Source organism: Lipomyces doorenjongii (genome assembly GCF_038497915.1).
Source record: "Lipomyces doorenjongii strain NRRL Y-27504 unplaced genomic scaffold V1508scaffold_51, whole genome shotgun sequence".
Classification (NCBI taxonomy): Eukaryota; Fungi; Ascomycota; class Lipomycetes; order Lipomycetales; family Lipomycetaceae; genus Lipomyces; species Lipomyces doorenjongii.
Window position 1 is genome coordinate 87393 of NW_027118118.1, and position 21882 is coordinate 109274.

A 21882-nucleotide genomic window follows, 5' to 3' on the forward strand; every position below is an offset into this window, starting at 1 on the left:
GATTGGCACTTTGGTATTGTGTCGTAATTGGGTTCAGACATTAGAAATGTGGTAGAATGTGCGCTGCTCGCTTATCACCCACGTTAAAGCTTTACACATTAAAATTGAGAGTCTCTTCCATTGCTGGTTCTGAGCACCAATGCTGTTATCACCTAGAGTACTACAGCGGATCAACAAATTGGAGTGTGAGTGAAGACTTGCGCTAACATGACTGGTTTGATAAATGCTGGGTTTTAGTTGACGGTTACGGTTACTTGTTCAGTTGAAAAGTAGTTGGATGCCTATTTGAATCAACGTCCGCATCTCGCTCCAAATCGCTTAAATGGGAAACTAGGAAACTGAAGACTGTATTCGATTTACCACTATCATATGAGTAATTTTGGTGCTATCTAGTTTAATGAGTGCTTCACAGACAAACCGCCAGCATGATATTCACTTGCGTGATAGTAGATATCTTATCGCCATTCGATGGGTTCATGGTGTGCTCGTGCTACTTATAATTACATTTGCGATATTGGCATTAAATAATGGACCATACATCCGCAGTCTCACGTTGTAAAATACCAAGGAGCGTCAGCAGTGTCAGTCCAACTTCAAGAGGTCAATGGCTGCGGTGTGGATGGGATTGACGGCAGTGGCATTGTGTCCGCGGTACTAACCCAGTATGAATATTGGATTGGTCCAGTCCACAGTATTTTCATATATTGGAGTATTCACTGCAGGTGAGAATGCTCACACATTATGGAATGCATGAGTTGAATTGCAAGTAAAAGAAGAATAGTAATCAACGATGTGCGAGGTAGAGGTTAGGGTTAGTTTAAGGGGGGAGGTTATAAGAGAAACCTTATTACAACCCCCGACGTCATCCATCGGGTCACAGTTATCACAACCCACAAGACCCTCGCGGAGTAGAGCTGCATTTACGGGCGGACTCCCTGTCAGCAATCACAACACAGTGCAGAGAACTATTTTCCCAACACTCTGTTGTCACGGATCGATTGGCTATTGCAACTTTAATAACCAGCTGTTTTATAGTTAATTGACAAAAAGAGATGGTACTTCCTACTACGCAATTAGGCAAGGATGGTCCCCAGGTGACCGCCATCGGCTTTGGAGCTATGGTATGTTATCATAGGAACTTCAAGACCCAAGCTGACAAGTGACAACTAGGGCATTTCCGCGTTCTATGAACCCAAACTAGACGACGAAGCCGCTTTCACTATTCTCGACAAAGCTCTCGAGCTCGGTTGCACGTTCTGGGACACCGCGCGGATTTATAACAACAACGAGGAAGTCATCGGTCGCTGGTTCGCCAAGACTGGCAAACGGTCTGAGATCTTCTTGTGTACTAAGTTTGGTATCACACCTGATTTCTCAACGGATGGTTCCCCTGAGTATGTGAAGCGTTCGTGCGAGGAATCTTTGCAAAGATTGGGTATCCAGACGATCGATCTGTTTTATCAACATCGTATGGATGGAACACTGCCAATCGAAATTACTGTCGGCGCAATGGCAGACCTTGTCAAGGAGGGAAAAGTCAGGTATCTTGGCCTGTCCGAGTGTTCTGCTGCGACGCTTCGTCGTGCGTACGCAGTTCATCCCATCTCGGCCGTGCAGATTGAGTACTCGCCCTTCGCGATCGAGGCCGAGCGGAACGGACTTCTCGAAGCCTGCGAGGAACTTGGCGTCGCAGTGATTGCTTACTCCCCGCTTAGTAGAGGCTTCCTTACCGGTGCATACACTAAACCAGAGGACTTCTCCGAGAATGATTGGCGTCGTACTGTGCCGCGATTCCAGAAGGAGAACTTTGACGCCAACTTGAAATTGCTAGACGAATTCAAGAAAATTGCTGTCAAGAAGGACGCCACGCCAGGTCAGGTTGCGCTTGCTTGGTTGATTGCCAAAGGCGCGATCCCAATTCCAGGTACTACCAAGATTACCCGATTGGAGGAGAACGTCAAGGCGGCATATATCACGCTGACGAACGAGGAGATTGGTGCGATTACTGAGTTTGTTCAGAAGGCTGATGTTGCAGGAGATCGTTATGCTAGCATGTGAGTACCATTACGTGAATGCCATGTGAAATAGTGCTAATTGATGTAGGGATGGTCTTTACGCTGACACGCCCGAGTTGAAGTGAAGGATTTTTAGAAACATAAAAGAGAAGACTTTTTGTATTACTTGACGACTAATGTCTGTTGGTGAGCAAAAGCCATTTGTGAACTATCGACGGTGCTGTAGTATTTATTTAACTTGATTTAAATATTTTCTAGCAAGATCAAGGTAGAGTCTAACAAGGGGCCATGCCATGGTTGTCTTGCTCGCCCTTAAGGTACAACTCTACAGTGATGAGTTGCCTTACCAGCTTGCATCTCACTTGCAAGCTCATGTAGATCGTCTATCATCTAAGTTTAGCTCCTATTTCGACTTATTCTGTCGAACAAGACCACGAAATGATATCGGATCACTAACCTGATGGTCATATCGTGATCACAAGCTAGATGAATGTTACAATTTGCATTACGCAGCTAGCAGTGTGCTCTCAACTTCTGAGTTTATCGTGAAGTTAATCTAAAAATGAAGCTTTAATCGTGAAGTAATCGTATACCTCATGAGGAAGGCAGGATTTTAATTCTTGTACAGGACCTCTGTCCTCTGAAGTATCAAGACCTGTTTGTCCAAATGGGTGTTCGCGCTTTTTTAGTATATATTCATGCGAGCATGGCTGATTGTCCTTGAAAGCCATTTGGGGCCGTTGCTAGTTCTTAGTGCGCACAGGAGAGCATCAAGGTAGTTAGTTGGTCATGCGCCGAGGCTTGCATCGTCCCTTAGTGGTGCAGGGGCCATCAGATTTCCCCGGGAATGGGGTCTGGTACGCCGTCTAAAGCAAGCGCAGTGTGATCGGTCACATTACAAAGCCCGACAGCTTGCTCCGCTCTCTTGCCGCAATGTCTGCGGCTTGCCACACCAACATTGCCATCATCCTTGATGATTACAATAAACTTTTTTGATTATTCATATATTTCCCAAAACTCTGTACAGCACTCTCCTCGTCATCGCTTATTAATTTGGCCTTGCGGAAGCCAATGTAAACCTTGTGCTGGAGCGCGGGTTCCTGTTCTTCCGCTGATTCTATAACAGTGATGGGCGTTGATTATAATTCGGATTTAATCGTCCCTTGCTAGTGCTTACTCAGAATTCCGGCTTCAGATTGCCTTTAAGCAATAATGTGACAAACAGTGTAGGTGCGGCTGTGCGTTACAGATAAATAGTCGCGTTCCGTGCGCTTCAGGTAGCAATCATCAATCAATTTACCCAGTGATTTCAACATCGTCATTAAGTCTTATTGTCATAACTATGTCTCCTAAAGTCATCGTTGTTACCGGAGCCAACAGAGGTTTGTTCCTCACCGTACAAGGATTCATTCATTACTAATTATAATCAGGCATCGGTCTTGCGCTCGTGGAACAGTTCAGCAGTCGTGGTGACACTGTCATTGCGACCGTGCGTTCCAAGGCGAAAGCAGTCGGCACACCACTTATCACGCTCCCGAATGTAACGCTGGTTGAATTGGATGCTGACGATCTCGCTACCATTGATCCTGCTGTTGCCGAGATCGAGAAGATTGCTCTTGATGGTATTGACGAGCTTTGGAATGTACGTACTACTATCTCGAAGTTATGCAACATGAGTTAATGGAAGTAGAACCTTGCAGTGTACAACCTCGGTCAGAACGTGTCCTCAGTCCGTGAGGTCGTTACGGATGACGTACAGAAAGTGCTCCAAGTCAACGTCATCGCGCCCGCGTACTTTACTTCCAAGCTCCTTCCTCTGCTTGAGAAGCGCACGACCAAGAAGATTGTGTTCGTGTCGACTGTAGCCGCGTCGTTCGAATTTACTAAGAGCTTCAGTCATTTACTGGCTGAACTGGATGCTCCATTTGTCTACGGTGCATCGAAGTCAGCACTGAACATGACCGCTTTGGTAAGCGTTTTCTTAGGATAATCGGTCGAGAATATGCTAACGAAATAGTACTTCCACCTTCAACTCAAGTCAGCCGGCTTCACCATTGTGCCGATTCATCCTGGCATCGTCCTAACCGGGATGAACCCGAAAGGTATGATCTCGACTGAGGAAAGCGCGACGAAGACGATAGATGTCGTTGACAGCGTGTCTGCTAAGGAAGATTTTGTGCTTAGAAGTTATGATGGCTCCATTGTTGCTTGGTAACTTTGCGGCAGCATGAATATATGGGCCATAGCTAGTCTGTTGATTGTGTTGCTAATATGATAGTTGTGATATTACATATGTTTGGTAACTGTATGGTGTTGCTTATGGTTTAGCTAGGGGTACCTGTTCTGTCAATGGACTATAATATAGCTACATCCTCAAACCCATGCAGGAAGATTGCAAGTCATGTCATGTTGCCTCTCGCAGAATTCCAAGATGTAGCCACCGATTTACGAGATTACGTCGTTGATAACGCCGTTTTGCTGAACATTTGTGAGTGTGATACATCACATTTGAGAATGTTGTGTTGTGCCTTAGCAACCCCTCATCCTTGCATTTTTTTTTTCTATCTAATCCTGTAAACGTATTTTACTCCCCTAGCTTCGCTGTTCTTGAGCTTGTTCAGTCCTTCCTCGACGCCCGCCAAGCCGCCCGGAATCACCTCGAATGGATGGCCGCAAAAGTCGCCTCGCGCAAGTAACCGTGATAAGTAGCGATAAAATACATATGCAAATTCCACGTCAAACTTGACGCTGTCCTTATCAGCTGGTTGCTTTGGCATGGACGGCTTGTATGAACCATAATGTCCACTGCCAACATAAGTATAGAGTAATTCGACCGAGGATGGTATACCTTCGTCATCGTAACGGTTGGATCCCGCAACGACTGAAACCTGAAATGGACCAGAAGTGGCGGAACCGTGCAACATTTGAGCAAGCGGAACCCACGTCCCCTTTGAGCTAATTGCGTCAAGCGCGTGCCTCGCTTCAAGACCAGCGAGTGCATCCTTTACTGCTGTTTTCATGGCCTCGACACCCTGCCGATAGTCTATTATCCGATCACCTCGAGAAAAGTCAAGTAAGCCGTCCACAACATCGTGACTGGCGCCACAGATAGCAATAATAGGATGGATATTGGACAGTCTTGCTAGTTTTATTGCAAACGTACCCAGTGCAGAAGATGCCCCATACACAACGAGCGGGAGAGGGCCTGCGCTTGCCGGTAGAGGGCTCCAGGGTGGAGGGAGACACTGTCGACGGAAAAGGGAAATTGCTGCCGTAAGAGCGACAAGTGGTATCGTTGCGGCTTCTGACAATACAGTGAGTAAGAGATGCCGACTAAGGAAAGCAATGTCATCCTCACCCTCGAAACTTATGTTATCAGGAATTATAAACGTTGTGTGAGCAGGCGCGACAGCGTACTCGGCGTAAGCACCTCCAGGTGTGAGCATACGATGGAACGCTGCGACGCGATCTCCAACGCGGAACTCGCCAGTATTCTGAACAAAGGACCCCAATGAATACACGACTCCTGCGATATCATCCCCGCTGTTGACTGCTATGTTTAGTGCGGTGATATGTGACCAGTCTGGTAGGCTCCGTTAGTGAACTGGTATGAATCTGTGAAGGAGAGTGACCTGCCTTTGACATTGCTTCCGGCCACAACAACTTTGATGACGATCTCGTCGTCTGCAGGGACAGGAATAGGTACGTCGCGAATTTCAGCCCTAAGTCTCGGTAAAGGGTGCACAATGACTTCTTTCATAGTCGGCACAGAAGTTGTTGTCAATGAAGAATAGTCAAGTGGTTAGATTAATGGCTCCCGGCTATACCTAAGATGACATCACCCCAGCTGCATTAGAGTTTTGTTACTGACTTTTTAAATTTTGAGTGCTATCATAAGACTTTGTGACTGGCGGTACCCCTGAAAGCAGCTGGTTCAAGATCAATTAGCATCCTAGACGTCGCATGCTGAGTGATACAGAAGTCTTAGTTCCGACAAATCTCCGGAAATGTTAGGATCTATTTCTGGTTATGCAGTGAAATTTGTTTGCACTTTTGGTGGCTTTTCTGCAGGCACCGCAGGCACCAAATTGTATGTGGGAAGTTAAACAAATTGTTGTTAAGGGCATCACAGCTAATACACAGAGCAGTCTCCTCGACCTCTGTGAAGAGTCACCTCAGAATGAAGCACCTGTTTGCGCCATTGACCAAGGCGGTGTATCGACAGTATAAAGCCCATTGCCGATCCGCGGTCATTAAAGATTACGTGTCTGTGCTACGGGAAGAGTACTTCGTAATCAGATCTATTCATTTACCACGCTCTCACTGAACAACGAAGAGGTGAAGGTGATCGAGATCACTCATACTCTACCTGCTGTCTTCAGGCACGGTAAAAATGCACGCGTGAGATTGCTGACACCAATCACCGCTCTCAATATAACAATGGCATTCAGTGGGACGATAAATCCTTTGAGGTCAAAAGGCGCTACAGACCACCAAAGCCAGCGATTGATGTAATGCGTTGTAGTCATCAGTCATTGACCTTTCGGCTGGCACACTGAGGTAAACTACTACTGTAGAACATATTAAAGCATAACAAGATAAATATTCTTACAAGCTAACTCTTCTCACGTTTGACTTCAACAACCGATTCACCAAGTGCAGCCTCAATGCCCTCGTCCATCAACGCCGCATTCTGCCCCTGCAACACATCCGAATCTGGCAAAACTGCTCTATCCAGCATCGTCTCATTGGCCGGCCAAAATCTGCATAGTAAATAATACGACAACATAGCAGAGCCACCTCCGTAGAAGTAACCTAAATCATACAAATGTGAAACACCAGCCGGCACTTTGATTGACGAATTCACGGTCGGAATGAATCCCGGCAGGAGGGGTACCCAGCCGACGAAGAACGCGACGAACGCACGCCAGTTTGTGCCCCATTTGTTGTAGCGGTAAATGCCATTTCTGTTGTAGAGTTCCCAGACATCGTACTTTTGCTTGTGGACGAAGTAGAAGTCGGAGAGGAGGATGCCAGCAATGGGGCCGAGCCAGATAGCGTAGCCCGCCATAAAGCTGATGAATGAAGGCGCACTCTGCAGGATATTCCAGGGCGTGAGCGCCCAGGAGCCGAGAACGGCGACGATGAGCTGGCCGCGACGAATGTTGACATACCGTGGGAACAAGCAGTTCAAATCGTTGGCAGCGGAGACCGAGTTTGCCGCGATGTTGACGCCGATCTGGGAAATCAAGAAGAAGAATGCGCAGAAGAAGGCTGCAGCCCGACCGCCGCGAGAAGTCCATTGATCGATGAGCAGGAGCGGGTCCCAGAAAATCGACCCGTAAAGGATGTCAGAACCTGCGGCGACGACGACACCAAAGAATGTGACGAGCGCGCCTGTGGCCGGCAGCACAAACACAGTGACGAATGCGGCCTTGTCATTGGCTGCGTACCGTGTAAAGTCTGGTACGTTGACCGCAAGGGTCGACCAGGATCCGATGTTCGCGTACAACCCGTTTAAGAACGTCCAGGCGAGAGTCGACCCATGCAGAGTCGTCTTCTGAGTCCAGAGAGAAGTATGGGAGAGACCGACAGTGTGGATAACCCAACCCATAATCGCGAACCCCACGATTGGCGTCGTAATAGACTTGATCACGAACAGCCACTTTAGCCTGTGCATGGGAATCCAATGTACTGGCAGGACTATGAGGAAGTAGATGACATACGCAGTCATGAACTGTGTGTCGATGTGCGCTGACGCAGGCAGTGTGTTTTTCACGTTGCGGAACGAGGGCCAAATGGCGTATATAATCGACCGGACGCACTCGCCACCAGTGTACGCATTTATGCCGTACCAAAAGATACCGACAACCATGCGCATTGTGATCATGAGGTAACTGAAATAGTAACCAAAAGACGCTCGGGCTTGGACCGAGAAGTTGATATGATAGCGCGAACCTACTACACCATTGAGCACGATGACGACGCCAGTGATAAACTGCCCTATGATTACGCAAATGAGCGAGTCGCGCCACGAAAGACCGACTTCCATCAAAGACGCCGCGTTACGGAAGCCACTGGGAGAGAAGTTGTCGGAGATCCAGTACATCACGTAGTTGTATGTGCGCCATGTCCGGCGATGGGGAGGCACGGGATCGAGATCTACTGTGTCAGCCTAGATATCCATAATCATATGGCGACAGACATCGAGGACGTACCAGCATTGGACCGGCGGACGGCATCGGCAGAACTGAGCTGGAGTCGTTGCTGGACTTGTGACCAGAAACTGGGGTGAGTACCCAGCTCGGCACTCGACTCGTGCAACGAATTCGATTCGGCGCCCATGTCGTGAACAGTGAGCAACAGAGAAGTCGAAGACGGGAGCCATCGAGAGCGGATATTGGGTTTATATGGACGCAAGTCATAGCGGGAGCCGAGGACTGAGGCGTGCAGCCGACCGGCGTGAGTGAAAAAAAAACGAGTCGTGATCTCGTTCAAAGATTCGGTGGGGGAGAGATACGCGGAGAGTCAAGGTTGAGTGACAGATAAGCGAAGGTTTCAAAGTTGGCGACTCGCGGGCGATGTCGCCCGCACGAGATTGTGCGAGCCACAGAGTACGAGATCCGAGACTAGACTACGCCGCATTCAACGCCGGCTTTAAAGTGGTGCGCATTCTGCGGAGATTGTCTGCGGCAAATGTGAAGTAGAATCCGTGCAAATATCATACTTTTAACTGTCAATGCTTCCGGGGAAGTAAGCACTGACGACCCACCCACATGCAGCTATCGACGCGAAGCGACTATAGTATGCCACACAGAGTGTCGATTTACTGTTATGTAGCTAGTTGCTGTAGCTATTCAGTTTGTTAGGAAGTTTTGTGGACAAGTGTCGATGCTGTGCTGCGTTGTGTGTGAAAGAAAAAAATGGAAATCCATAGTCGGCTACACAATGCAGACTCCAAATGGCATCACAAAAGCTTCGGCAAGATCACACTCACATCTGCAGACAGTGAGTGCTGTCGACAAGCTCATATCACACTCACTCAGAGGGTTCAAGTCCCGGCCGCTACGGTAATGAATAAGTAAAGCATCGGATTGCACATATGGTGACTAATTAGCCTTGACAATCATCCTTGCAGTTATTAGGCTAATATTAAATAATGTCAATCAGGTTCTCCAAGGCGATAGCAGCATTGTTTTGTTCCCAGCTCGAAAGTTAATAAAATTGTACTTCAGTGAAATCGACGCTAACTACGGGAACGCATGAACTCCTCCGTCTGCAAACATTTACCCTACCTTCATAAATCAGTTTAAGTATATGACGTGACTAAGGAGTAAACAATGTCTCGCGCGTCGTGGCCGCAAACCCGACCAGAGTGTGGGCATTTGTTGGCCATATGTTCTAATTCATTGTAAATGCAAAATCTATCGAGGGGGTCTGGGCAGAAATTTCTCCAGAATCCCAGGGTTGTGGGTTAGGGTTAAACTACTCGGCATGCATACGTCAAACTGTCAGGGTTTTAAGTAACGTTACTCATTCCAAGCCAAATCGTGTTCGAAATCATATATTTCTAACGGATATGTACATAAGAAATCATCACCAAAAGAGTCAATTACTCCTCTCCTTGCCCACACCATACTCCTCGCCAAGCGCTGCCTCGATCCCCTCCTCCATATACTCTCCATCATGTCCCTGAATGACGTCCATGTCAGGCAAGACGGCGCGCTCGATCATAGTCTCCTGGGCCGGCCAGAACCGACACAACAAATAATACGACAAGGCGGCGGCTCCGGTTCCATAGAAGTACCCCAAATAGTAAAGATGGGTGGCGCCGGCCGAGACGGTGACGGCCGAGTTGACGGTGGGAATAAAGCCAGGAAGGAGCGGGACCCACCCAGCGAAGAACGCGACGAACGCACGCCAGTTCGTGCCGAACTTGTTGTAGCGGTAGATACCGTGCTTGTTGTACAGTTCCCAAACATCGTACTTTTGCTTATGCACGAGATAGAAATCAGACAGAAGAATACCTGCGATCGGACCCAACCAGACAGAGTAGCCCGACATGAAACTGATGAAGGCTGGTGCGCCGGTGAGAATGTTCCAGGGTGTTAGTGCCCAGGAGCCGATGAACGCGACGATGATCTGGCCCCGACGGATGTTGATATACCGCGGGAAGAGACAGTTCAGGTCATTTGCGGCAGAGATCGAGTTGGCTGCGATGTTGACGCCGATCTGCGAGATAAGGAAGAAGAATGCGCAGAAGAACGCGGCGGCACGGCCACCGGGCGAAGTCCAGTTGTCGATGAGCAACAACGGATCCCAAAGGACCTGGCCATACAAAATGTTGGAACCGGCAGCAGCAACGACACCGAAGAACGTGATCAAGCAGCCCGTGGCCGGAAGCACAAATGCGGTGATGAAAGCGGACTTGTTGTCGACCGCGTATCGAGTGAAGTCAGGCACATTCACTGCCAAGGTTGACCATGTTCCGATGTTGGCGTACAATCCAGACAAGAATGTCCACGCTAGCTTTGATCCATGAAGCGTAGTCTTCTGGGTCCACAGAGAGGTGTTGGAAACGCCGACCTTGTGTATAACCCATCCCATGATTGCGAAGCCAACGATAGGAGTGGTGATAGATTTGATGGTGAAGAGCCACTTGAGATGGCGCATCGGAATGAAATGCACAGGCAGGATGATTATGAAGTAGACAGTATACGCCGTCATCATCTGTGTGTCGATATTTGCCGACGCGGGAAGCGTATTAGCAACTTTATGGAACGACGGCCAGATAGCGTAAATAATGGATCGCACGCACTCGGCACCGGTGTAGGCCTGAATGCCGTACCAGAAAATGCCGACAATCATGCGCATGATAATCATCAAGTAACTAAAATAGTAGCCAAAGGAGGCACGAGACTGGACCGAGAAATTGATGTGATATGTCGACCCAACGACACCATTGAGAACAATGACGCAGCCAATGATAAACTGAGCGATGGTGATGCACACCAGCGAGTCTTTCCATGATAAGCCAATTAACATCAGCGAGGCGGCGTTACGGAAACCGGAGGGAGAAAAGTTGTCGGAAATCCAGTACATGACGAAGTTGTGCGTTCGCCATGTTCGACGATGAGGCGGCACGGGATCCAGATCTGAGCAGTTAGAAGACGGCTGATGCCAAAGATCGGAAAGGAACTCACCAGCATTAGACCTACGGCCAGCGTCCAGCGAAGATAATTCAAGTCTCTTGTTGATGCGAGACAAGAGGCTAGGGCGGCCCAGCTCGGCGGATTCTGCCGGAGATGAGGTTTTCTCGGATGCCATTCTCGCACTGTCGGTCGACAACTCAGATTCGAGATTTGGTCCAGCACAACAAGAGATTGGTTATACAATATATATCTGGACGCAGAGATGCGGCGTATGGCAGACGAGTCATCTCGTCATTCCATATTCCGCCTCTGTACCTGAATATCCGCCGAGCGATAAGAGAGGCTCAGTAATTTTCTTCCAAACCTCAACAGAAAGAACCGAACTGCAAGGTTCCTGGAAACAAGAAGGGCCAACGCAGTGGCGAGACGGGCCGCCCTTCGCGCAAGTGCTTATCGCAGTAAGCGCGATTCAGTAGTCTCGAAGTACCGGGCCGTTGAAACACTGAAGTCAGGTGCATTATGTTATCATGGGTCCCCGAGCGCTTAGCAGAGCACGTTGCCATTGTAATAAACGCCCGTGTAGCTAACTAGCATTGGGTAGAGGCCCACGGGCTGTTCGGGGGCGCGGGCGGGGATACGATAAGGTACTTTCGCGCCGCCGCAAGGCAACTCAGGCCATCTCGGCCACGTCCGATGCACCGTTGCCGCGAGCCACCATGCCTAACTAACTTTGATGATGCGCATCTCCTGACGCCATCATGACAGCTACATATTCAATATGTATTACAGTAACGATGCAAAATACAAGTATGAATTGCTTGGCGACCCAATGGCGTTCCGGACGAATGACGAATGCGCCTCTAGGGTGAATACATAACGTTGGATGACATTTGTGGCTTGAATATTAATCCTATGTACGCTGTGAATTGCTGTTCTGATCGCGAGCATAGAAAATTTTTTGCAAGTGCTGTCAAGGCATGCCCGAATTTTTTAGCGCAGGACTTAATGAATCAGACTGAATCTTAAATCTAACAAATAAATTTCTATAGCACCCTGTGTACCCCAATCTATCCAAATATCCAAACTAATATACAATTTAAGTTTAGTGCTTTTCCTCGTTGTCAACAACTATTGCGTCTCCAAACCCGGCGTCGACACCCTCCTCCATGTACTGACCGTTATGACCTTGGATCACGTCCGCGTCAGGGTACACTGGCCGGTCAATCATGGTCTCCATCGCGGGCCAAAATCGGCAGAGCACATAGTAAGACAAGGCAGCGGCTCCCACACCGTAGAAGTAGCCGAGATAGTACAAGTGGGTGGCGCCGGCCGAGACGGTGATGGCCGAGTTGACGGTGGGAATAAAGCCAGGAAGGAGCGGGACCCAGCCAATGAAGAAAGCGCTGAACGCGCGCCAGTTCGTTCCGATCTTGTTGTAGCGATAGATACCGTCCTTGTTGTACAGTTCCCAAACATCGTACTTTTGCTTATGCACGAGATAGAAATCAGACAGAAGAATACCTGCGATCGGACCCAACCAGACAGAGTAGCCCGACATGAAACTGATGAAGGCTGGTGCGCCGGTGAGAATGTTCCAGGGTGTTAGTGCCCAGGAGCCGATGAACGCGACGATGATCTGGCCCCGACGGATGTTGATATACCGCGGGAAAAGACAGTTCAGGTCATTTGCGGCAGAGATCGAGTTGGCTGCGATGTTTACGCCGATCTGCGAGATAAGGAAGAAGAATGCGCAGAAGAACGCGGCGGCACGGCCACCGGGCGACGTCCAGTTGTCGATGAGCAACAACGGATCCCACAGGATCTGGCCATACAAAATGTTGGAACCGGCAGCAGCAACGACACCGAAGAACGTGATCAAGCAGCCCGTGGCCGGAAGCACAAATGCGGTGATGAAAGCGGACTTATCGTTGACCGCGTATCGAGTGAAGTCAGGCACATTCACTGCCAAGGTTGACCATGTTCCGATGTTGGCGTACAATCCAGACAAGAATGTCCACGCTAGCTTTGATCCATGAAGCGTAGTCTTCTGGGTCCACAGCGAGGTGTTGGAAACGCCGACCTTGTGAATAACCCATCCCATGATTGCGAAGCCAACGATAGGAGTGGTGATAGATTTGATGGTGAAGAGCCACTTGAGATGGCGCATGGGAATGTAATGCATCGGCAGGATGATTATGAAGTAGACTATATACGCCGTCATCATCTGTGTGTCGATGTTCGCCGACGCGGGGAGCGTATTAGCAACGTTGTGGAACGACGGCCAGATAGCGTAAATAATGGATCGCACGCACTCGGCACCGGTGTAGGCCTGAATGCCGTACCAGAAAATGCCGACAATCATACGCATGATAATCATCAAGTAACTAAAATAATAACCGAACGAAGCACGAGATTGGATCGAGAAGTTGACGTGATATCGTGAGCCGACGACGCCGTTTAGAACAATGACGCAGCCAATGATGAATTGAGCGATGGTGATGCACACCAGCGAGTCTCTCCATGACAGACCAATTTCCATCAGCGAGGCGGCGTTACGGAAACCGGAGGGAGAAAAGTTATCGGAAATCCAGTACATTACGAAGTTGTGCGTTCGCCAAGTTCGACGATGAGGCGGAACGGGGTCCAGGTCTGGCACTCTTTTAGCCTCCGTCTAATAAAACGAAGTAACAACCTGCTTACCAGCATTTGATCGTCGAATGGCGTCGACGGAAGACAACTCTATTCTGCTGTTAATCTTTGACCAGATGCTAGGCCGGGCAAGCTCTGCGGACGAGTCCGACTGCGAATTCTTCTCGGAAGACATTTTGATTGAGAGTAGACCGGATACAGGCAGAATAGAGCGCAGAGTGAAGCGGACATGACGAGACTAAATACTCAGCAGCAACGGCGCTCGAGCCGCGTGTGGACTTGGCAGGAGAGTCATACGAGTGGCTGCAATCAGTGAATCATGATAAGTTTCTCGGCGGACCGGACTGAGGGAGGATAGACCCTGTATCATGCGTATCTAGCTTGTACCGTCGGTGGGTCCGCTTGAAGGGTGCTAGACTGGTGAGCTGACTACAGAAAATATCGCAAAATTATGCAGGCGTGCTCCGTGCACGGTGCCCATAGCTTGAATCGGCTTCGCAGATTGGTCGGGCATACTCTTGAGTTACCGTTGTGGGCTCAGTGGACGTTATCCACGGACCGGGTATCACTTTCAGTGTTTGCGCGAGCGCGATAGCCGGATAGTGAGCTACGCTACACTTGCTCACGAGCCATATTCGCAGTTCGACAATCACTCGTGTCAACTGCTCCGGTTCTGAGCTGGATCCAAGGAAGGTCCACGACCCTGGCGTGCGGCGCGAACGAAGAGGCAGCAAGAGACAAGACAAGACAGGCCATCCCCGAAATTCTATTGGCTGGCGGCGTGGCGTTCTACTAAAGGCGTTTTGGCGTTTTGGCGTTCTGGCGCTCTTGACGTCCGGCGCCACCTATTGTGCAGGGGTCTGGTAAGCGGTCTAAAGCAAGCGATTGTGCAGGTTTTGGTGGCGTTGTTGTGTGCCAACGGTCAATATTTGCTGCTTTTGCTGGCGGTGATGATAGACATAGTGCAGGGTGAATACATTAAGACTGCTCAAGTTTATGCATGCAATGAATTATAGAATATACGATTGAGGTGATCGCTAGCTTATTAATATACAAGCATTGTAACAAGAAAACGTTTGTTCCAGACTCAAGGTGATAGGTGTTATCAGTATCATCGAAAGAGGCGAAAAAACCAATAATTTGGTGTTTTGGAAAAGAACAAGTAATACAGCAAGAAAAAATTTAAGACCTCAATTTGACAGCACGCTGAAATCGTTTTACAGCTGTTTCAATCATTGTGCACCTGATAATATCCATAAAATCAACAGCGTCAAAGAAGTCTACAATTAAATTGCCACTGTTATGCGACAGATTGGGTATCAGTTCAGCGAGTCTCACATCTTCTATTGATCGAAGGACATTTAGAGCTTCTGTTTATACCCTCCTCTACTAAGACCTATGAAAATGTTCATGCTTAGTGTGATCATAGATTAGAACAGAGTCAGACTTAACATATTTGCATCTCATGAGATCGTCGCTTCCATCTGAACATTCGCACTACCTCAATGAACGACTCGAAGTGTTCGCCAAACCATATATGCCCTAGAAACTCTAATGTGCAGAACTTTGGATAACATGGCCAAATCTGTCGCATTTGTATAATTTCAGCTTTAATTTGGTCAGTTGTTAAAAATGCGCTTGACTGGTGCAGAATAGTGGCTCTTCTCGTTAAACGCAAGCAAAATAACAATCTCGCATTTCTGCTCGATAATCCACTTCCGGTCCTTCTGCAGCAAACTGTCATATGGCTGGGAGACGCCAACTTCTATAACATTGTAGTCCTTGTCACCCCAGGTTTGAAGTAACATGGCTATGTCTGGCTCCATGTCGTATTGTGAGTCATCGGTCTGTATCAAAATCGTGGGACTATGGGTGATCCGCAGTTTCTCATTAGGGCCAATCTGAATCTGTTCCTGTTGCAAATTGATTTCACGCGGTTGTAGATACTGGAAAGAATAGCAGTCGAAGTGTCTTCACATGAGGTCCGCTGGAATTGTCACAATAGTAATTACTTGGCGGGTCCAGTCATATAATAGTTTGGGATAGCTATACACCATCGTCAGTCATTCTGATTTCCACAATTACAACTCAATGCATTCGCATTAGGATGCTCATCCATCACGCACTCAGTCCTCAGTAGATTATAACTCCTCACTGAGACTGAACTCATGCTCATTGTCCGGCTCGTTCGCTAAAAAAAATATTGCGTACCTGGCGAACGCGAATTTCCTCGTCAGTATCCATTGCAGCGTCAGTGCGCGACTGGGCATAGATTTAACCCGTGCAATCTGCACTCCATAGCTGGCGTTGCGAGGCACCTTATTTGACACGGCAGCAGAGGTGGCGGGACGTTGCACGCTCTTGTAAGATCGACGGGTTCTCGCCGACATAGGTAGAATTGACTGCAATACTAGAGACTCTGTCCCTACCATCATCTATGAGAACCTATGCTTCACTCGCATTAGCATTGTAATGTTATAGATAAGAACAATGTTGGCCGTTGGTATTGGTTTGTTTGTGGTCGAGGGTCAGGGTTGTTGCCGCTGGCGAAGTACTGATCCTACCAGCAAAGTGTTGCTCGAGTTTTCACTGTTAGGGTGACACTCATTTTCGGGCTATCTGGCACCTAACAAATATCTATCCGGCGGTGAAATGTATGTAATGTACGCATTCCATTTTTGGCACGAATAACCCTTTCGTGTGTTCTAACCTCCCAGTTGTCTGCTTATCTGTGGCTGTTGTGGCCGTGCCGCATACGGCATGCGGCGGTGCTAGATATTTTTGTAAGCGTAGATAGAAAGACTTAATTAGCGCGTTGTTGGAGGATCCAGAGCACTTAGCGTTCTCCGATACGCATGTAGTCCCCACCGCCCCACTAGAATAGCTAGCGTGTTTATCAATGATTATGATACTAAGTACTGTAGATGCCCCGTATCGATGCCGCCTTTGTAGAGGGGGATAGCTGCGAGCATGTATTATTTCGTCAGCCGACATATGCCACCGCCCATCTCCGGCTGACGGACAACGCCGTTCCTCGGTTCTTTGCAAACATTTTTTAAGATACGAACTTAAACGCCTCGCTCTTTATTTCGCTAATCGTAGTACCGGAGTTTCGTATAATTCTAAGCCAGAGTAATGACTATCTAGCTTTTCATGTTATCTTGGCAGCAAAGTATGGGTAGTTGATAGTATCTGTATGCACCCGTCTCATCGATGCACAACAGTCAATTCATACTCGTGTTCACTACGACTAATTTAGTTCGCTATTCTACCATGCAGTACAAACACCATCGCCTCGACTCTATTGATCATTCAAAAAAAAAATCTATTGTGAAACACGGCTATGATACCATTCAACACATCATCCATCAAATATCTATCTACTTTTTCTCCTCCAAAAACTTCTTTATGCCCTTGGTCACCAACTCGTGATCCATCTCGTGCGGCAACCCGCTAACAGCAACAACGCCAACCGGATACGCAACCCCCTTCACTCGCAACGGGAACCCGCCCCCTACACCGACATACTCCGTTTGAGGCAACAAAAACTTCTCGTTAAAGTCCTTGCCGCCGGCAAGGCACGACGACCCCATGTAAATACTCGCATGCCCGAACCGCGTGACCGTGTTGACTTTGCGCTGGATCCAGCCGAAGTTGTCCCCGTTCGTGCCGTCCTGCCCGCAGTAGAACTGGAGGTTGCCGTTGATAGAGACGTGCACGACGACCGCTCGCACGCCTGGCGCGTCCGGGGTCTTGGACTTGGGTGATTCGGCGAGAATCGCGAGACCGAGCGCGAGCGCGTCCTCGGCGTTGAACGACGGGAATTCGAGCTCCGCTTCTTGCTGGAGCAGAGTAGCCAGCAGTGGCTTCGAGACCGCCGGGTCGGTCGGTGTTTTGTCGAATGGATAAAACACGTCCAAAAATTCGGTCATTGCGATTATCCGATTTGCTGCAATCAGGTTGCAATATTGAATATTAAGGCAATCGAGGAGTCGATGGAAGATTGTCAATATGGGGGATTTATCCCGATTTGCTCAATGTGTGCGGCCAGCAGCCTCGCTTTGCGTCCCGACAAGTCCCAAGCCCCCCACGTTGCTGCCCCGCTGCAGGGACGGCTTGCTTACCCTCTTTAGAATAAAGTTTAACAAGTAACCCGTTATTATTTAACTCGACAAATCCGAACTGAAACTGCACTCTCACTTAAAACTGAAAATCAATCATGGATACGGCTATGGCCAGAGCGTCTACCAGGCGCATCGTCAGCGTCAGACGTCGCCATCGTCAAAATCAGCTCATAACCCGAATGCCGGATTGCATGCCATACGTACGATGTGGCCGCCATTCTCAGGCATCCAGACTCCAACTATGAATCAATTGTTACTTATAACCCGAAGTTCCGATGATTTATTTAATTACTAAAAGGAACTCTTTTCTCAGTGGGTTGAAGATGAACTGCAGTCACTTCCACAAATTGTGATACAACGTGTCATTTAATACGCTGGCATCACGAAAGCTCCACCTCTTATCTAATTAGAAATGTAGTCAGAGTGGGAAGTTGGGGAGTGAGATGAAAAAAAAGACGTCGTTGGCGTATCGAGTGACTTATTGGCGTCAGCGGATACAACATGAAGGTCGACTTTTACGTGTTGCCGCAGAGTTAATCCTCGGTCTTTCATGGCTAATGCTTGACTTCCTGCAGGCTTTCATAAAGCGAACGCAGATAAACTATCACCCCACATTATCGATCTGACGGCTGACTATAAGCTGTCCAAGCCAGGATACAACGAAGGAGCCGACGAATCAAGTTTCAGCTTGACTTGCTCGCACTGAATTGAACGTAAAACTGAGCGAGTCATTTCAGGCGGCATACAAGTACGTGGTTTCACGTTCCCACAATTGTATTCTCCCGTGGTGATTAAAACGAATGCTAAAGAATCGGCCTTTTTCCTTTTAAAACCTCGATAAATAGGCCATCCCCAGATGCCATTCCTCAGCCTATCCAATTTTCAATCTAAATAGAGGTGGATGCGATTTGCGATTAATAGTAGCTCGTAATCTTATAGTCCAATACGATTACTATACGATTGGTGCAAAATTTTACGATTAACTAACTATACGAGCAATGAAGTTCTGGTTGCTCGCAAAAAATCGTAGTTACATGCACATTTAGGTCTCTAAACCCTAACCATTGATACACACAATCTTGATTATACATCAGAGGACAAAAGTTTCCTATCCAAAGCGTAATATTAACCCTACGTTCCTAATAAGGAATACGATTACTATACGATTACTTTATTCTTTTATACTTCACTATGCGATTACATTACAATTAGAGGTTCATCTTTGCGATTAAAAAGTTGACGGTACCGTAATCGTATCCACCCCTAATTATCATCAACGAAATTGTCTAGCCGCGAAAGGACGACTTCCCAGCTTTTCAGCACTTGTCCCGAGCGCGGTGCACGCCGCACTGACCGCACCATAAGCAGCCTCACCGTATATGGCTAGTTGCTGGAACTGTACTAAATGCTCATCTGCTCTGGCTGCGCGATTATAGTTTCAATGGGTCCAGCAAGCTTATCGATAACACATGGTACGCGGCCCTAGAACGCGGACTACTTTGTCCGGCCATTCCCGACGCGAGTAGTCGGACTGAGAAGACAAGATAATGAGCTATCTACCCGGCCTTGTGAGCAATTGTTATCGCAAGATATACGTCGCTCTGCTCCGCAAACCCAGCACTCTCTCTACCGCTCTGCAGAATGATTATGGCGGAGATCACGGAGAAGCCGACGTGCGTAGTCGAGGGGCCCCGTATCAATCCGGCAATGGTCTACAAGGAGACGGATAATTCAAAAAATTCGAAATGGATTAGGATACTCAGTTTGATATGGGATACGGCGGCGAAGCCCCCTGAGGAAAAAAAGTTCTTGAACAAGATTGATGGTACTATTTTGTATGTGGATATACATATATCGCTTGCTCTTAACAGTGATGAATCTAACAAAGACTAGAGTCTATATCATGTTGTCGTATTTGATTAAGACTCTTGACGCGGGCAACGTCCAGACGGCGTTTGTTAGCGGCATGAAGGAGGATGTATGCGCAATAACAATTCGTCGAAGAAGCGACTAATGAAAGGGTAGTTGAAACTGTACGGCCAAGAACTCAATCTGTTTACGACACATTACAATATCGGCTTCCTAGTTGCTTCGTATCCAGCAATGCTGATGATGACTTGGTTCCGGCCATCAATCGTCGTTCCCACCATGGAAATTCTGTGGACCGTGCTCGTCATGCTCATCGCTGTCGCGAAAGATGCGAAGACGGTTAGTGGTAACTTCGCGAGTTCTCTTCCAAACTCTAATGTAAATGTAGATCTACGCGCTTCGGTTTTTTGTTGGCGTAGGCGAGTCTATTTGCTTCCCAGGCTTTGGCAGAATCATAGGCTCATGGTACAAACCCGAGGAACTCGCGAAGCGTACTTCACTGTTCGACATCTCTGGGGCTCTGGCGAACATGATCTCAGGCTACATTCAGGCGGGTGTCTACAGCTCACTAAACGGACGAGGAGGTTTGGCGGGTTGGCGGTGGCTCTTTATTATTGATGGTGTTGTCTCCCTTCCTGTGGCATTCTTTGGTTTCTGGGCACTACCAGACTATCCTACTACGACTCGCGCCCGCTGGCTTAACGAGCAGGAACGAGCACTTGGAGTTGCACGCATGGAAGCAATCGGTCGTCGGGCACCGCGGAAGCTGACATCCAAGCGCATGATCACAATGTGGTGGCAGTTCAAGCCATGGGCCTACATGTTCCCGTTCATTTTGTCTGGCTTGATCGCCTCTGTAAATTACATGAACTTATGGCTCAAGTCTCTGGGAAAGTACACAGTCCAGGAGATAAACACATTACCAACCATCGGTTATGCGATGGGCATGGTTTCAGCATTTCTCCTTGCCGTAGTCAACGATGCTTTGCATTGGCGAGTACCGTGTCTACTCATCACGCTCTCCTTCTATTTCCTCGGCAATCTTCTACTCGGGATTTGGAATATCAACTTCCACGCAAAATTCTTCGCATATCTTGTCCCTCGGATGGGACAACCGCTTGGCAGCTTCTTGCTCGTCTGGCAAACTGAACTTTTCCAAGAAGACGCCGAAATGCGCGGGCTGCTGCCAGGTCTTGGTAACGCTATCTTGTTCGCAATGGGTGCCTGGGTGCCACTCCTTATTTACCCCACACCAAAGGCGCCGCGTTTCCCCATCGGATACTGGGTCACTATGACATTTGCAATCGGTGCCGCGCTGGGTATAGTTTTCGTACATTATTACCATAGATGGGATACCAAGAGGCGTGGAATGACAGTAAATAAGTACGGACTGATTATCGACAAGAAGTATCTTACCGCTGAAGAGACGAGCACGAGAGGTGACCTTGAGGCTCTTGGTTTTGTTGAGGAGATGGATGGAGACGGGCCAGAGAAAGGTGCTGCTATCATCAGAGCAAATAAAGTCTAGTCTCTGAATGAGAAATTAATCGATGGTATACTAGTCACTGACGACTTTAGTAATATAATCAGCTATTTATGGAACTATTAGTCCTATCGAAGTCGGTGAGCGCCTGCGTTTTCGAACTTCGCCCCTCGAGGAATTCCGCGCTCGTCGCAGTCGAAAAATATGCGACGACGTATTACGGACATCCGGCCTTTACTGCTGTTGAGTGAGCACGTATTTCCATCGGTTAACAAGACCGAGGATCCTTCCGTTTTCATGGGCAGTTAGGTCAGTCTATATCAATACTTTGACAGCGCCGTATCCGAAGTTGGATATAATACCTATGGCATCTATCACTTATGGTCACCAACTGCTGCTCCTACTCTTCAAACCCTATGCCCATATTTTAGTCGTAATGCCGAGACCCGTTTTCTCTTTAGCATATTTCTCCTCCGCACGCAACAATAAACAAGCCGGCTAGGTGACTAAAAACCAGGGAGATGGTTAGGCCGTGCAATCGTGTCCTCAAGAGCCTTGAATCTGTCTCCAAAGTCTTGGGCAGTTGCTCT

At 48.1% G+C, this 21882-nt stretch overlaps 9 protein-coding genes across 9 annotated transcripts; 3 read left to right on the plus strand and 6 right to left on the minus strand.

Moving 5' to 3' along the window:
• The first annotated feature begins 886 nt into the window (after window positions 1–886).
• V1508DRAFT_390188 (NADP-dependent oxidoreductase domain-containing protein) lies at window positions 887–2244 on the plus strand. Its single transcript, XM_066937913.1, has 3 exons — window positions 887–1121; window positions 1171–2054; window positions 2104–2244. The coding sequence occupies exons 1-3, from the start codon at window positions 1053–1055 to the stop codon at window positions 2138–2140; spliced, it is 990 nt and encodes a 329-aa protein (XP_066794131.1). The 5' UTR covers window positions 887–1052; the 3' UTR covers window positions 2141–2244.
• Window positions 2245–3016: 772 nt separating this feature from the next.
• V1508DRAFT_374466 (uncharacterized protein) lies at window positions 3017–4421 on the plus strand. Its single transcript, XM_066937553.1, has 4 exons — window positions 3017–3397; window positions 3446–3657; window positions 3706–3984; window positions 4033–4421. Exons 1-4 carry the CDS (start codon window positions 3358–3360, stop codon window positions 4228–4230), a joined length of 729 nt encoding a protein of 242 aa, XP_066794132.1. The 5' UTR covers window positions 3017–3357; the 3' UTR covers window positions 4231–4421.
• A 155-nt stretch (window positions 4422–4576) lies between these two features.
• V1508DRAFT_358494 (chaperonin 10-like protein) lies at window positions 4577–5775 on the minus strand (the record flags this gene model as incomplete). Its single annotated transcript, XM_066937065.1, has 3 exons — window positions 4577–5319; window positions 5374–5606; window positions 5648–5775. 3 exons carry the CDS (start codon window positions 5773–5775, stop codon window positions 4577–4579), a joined length of 1104 nt encoding a protein of 367 aa, XP_066794133.1.
• A 614-nt stretch (window positions 5776–6389) lies between these two features.
• V1508DRAFT_422676 (permease for cytosine/purines, uracil, thiamine, allantoin-domain-containing protein) lies at window positions 6390–8585 on the minus strand. Its single transcript, XM_066941046.1, has 2 exons — window positions 8234–8585; window positions 6390–8177 (listed from the first exon to the last, which is right to left on the minus strand). The coding sequence occupies exons 1-2, from the start codon at window positions 8358–8360 to the stop codon at window positions 6631–6633; spliced, it is 1674 nt and encodes a 557-aa protein (XP_066794134.1). The 5' UTR covers window positions 8361–8585; the 3' UTR covers window positions 6390–6630.
• Window positions 8586–9563: 978 nt separating this feature from the next.
• On the minus strand, window positions 9564–11838 carry V1508DRAFT_422678 (permease for cytosine/purines, uracil, thiamine, allantoin-domain-containing protein; the record flags this gene model as incomplete). Its single annotated transcript, XM_066941047.1, has 2 exons — window positions 11219–11838; window positions 9564–11170 (listed from the first exon to the last, which is right to left on the minus strand). Coding segments are annotated over exons 1-2 (1667 nt in total), but the record flags the coding sequence as incomplete, so codon positions are not given.
• Window positions 11839–12176: 338 nt separating this feature from the next.
• On the minus strand, window positions 12177–14471 carry V1508DRAFT_422681 (permease for cytosine/purines, uracil, thiamine, allantoin-domain-containing protein). The gene is made up of 2 exons (XM_066941048.1): window positions 13868–14471; window positions 12177–13816 (listed from the first exon to the last, which is right to left on the minus strand). Exons 1-2 carry the CDS (start codon window positions 13989–13991, stop codon window positions 12270–12272), a joined length of 1671 nt encoding a protein of 556 aa, XP_066794136.1. The 5' UTR covers window positions 13992–14471; the 3' UTR covers window positions 12177–12269.
• A 527-nt stretch (window positions 14472–14998) lies between these two features.
• Window positions 14999–16060, minus strand: V1508DRAFT_405772 (uncharacterized protein; the record flags this gene model as incomplete). Its single annotated transcript, XM_066938721.1, has 4 exons — window positions 14999–15149; window positions 15307–15401; window positions 15460–15729; window positions 16028–16060. 4 exons carry the CDS (start codon window positions 16058–16060, stop codon window positions 14999–15001), a joined length of 549 nt encoding a protein of 182 aa, XP_066794137.1.
• A 916-nt stretch (window positions 16061–16976) lies between these two features.
• V1508DRAFT_422684 (uncharacterized protein) lies at window positions 16977–17883 on the minus strand. Its single transcript, XM_066941049.1, has one exon. The coding sequence runs from the start codon at window positions 17746–17748 to the stop codon at window positions 17197–17199; it is 552 nt and encodes a 183-aa protein (XP_066794138.1). The 5' UTR covers window positions 17749–17883; the 3' UTR covers window positions 16977–17196.
• A 1704-nt stretch (window positions 17884–19587) lies between these two features.
• V1508DRAFT_358472 (major facilitator superfamily domain-containing protein) lies at window positions 19588–21337 on the plus strand (the record flags this gene model as incomplete). Its single annotated transcript, XM_066937064.1, has 4 exons — window positions 19588–19775; window positions 19834–19918; window positions 19966–20148; window positions 20198–21337. 4 exons carry the CDS (start codon window positions 19588–19590, stop codon window positions 21335–21337), a joined length of 1596 nt encoding a protein of 531 aa, XP_066794139.1.
• Between the last annotated feature and the right edge of the window lie 545 nt (window positions 21338–21882).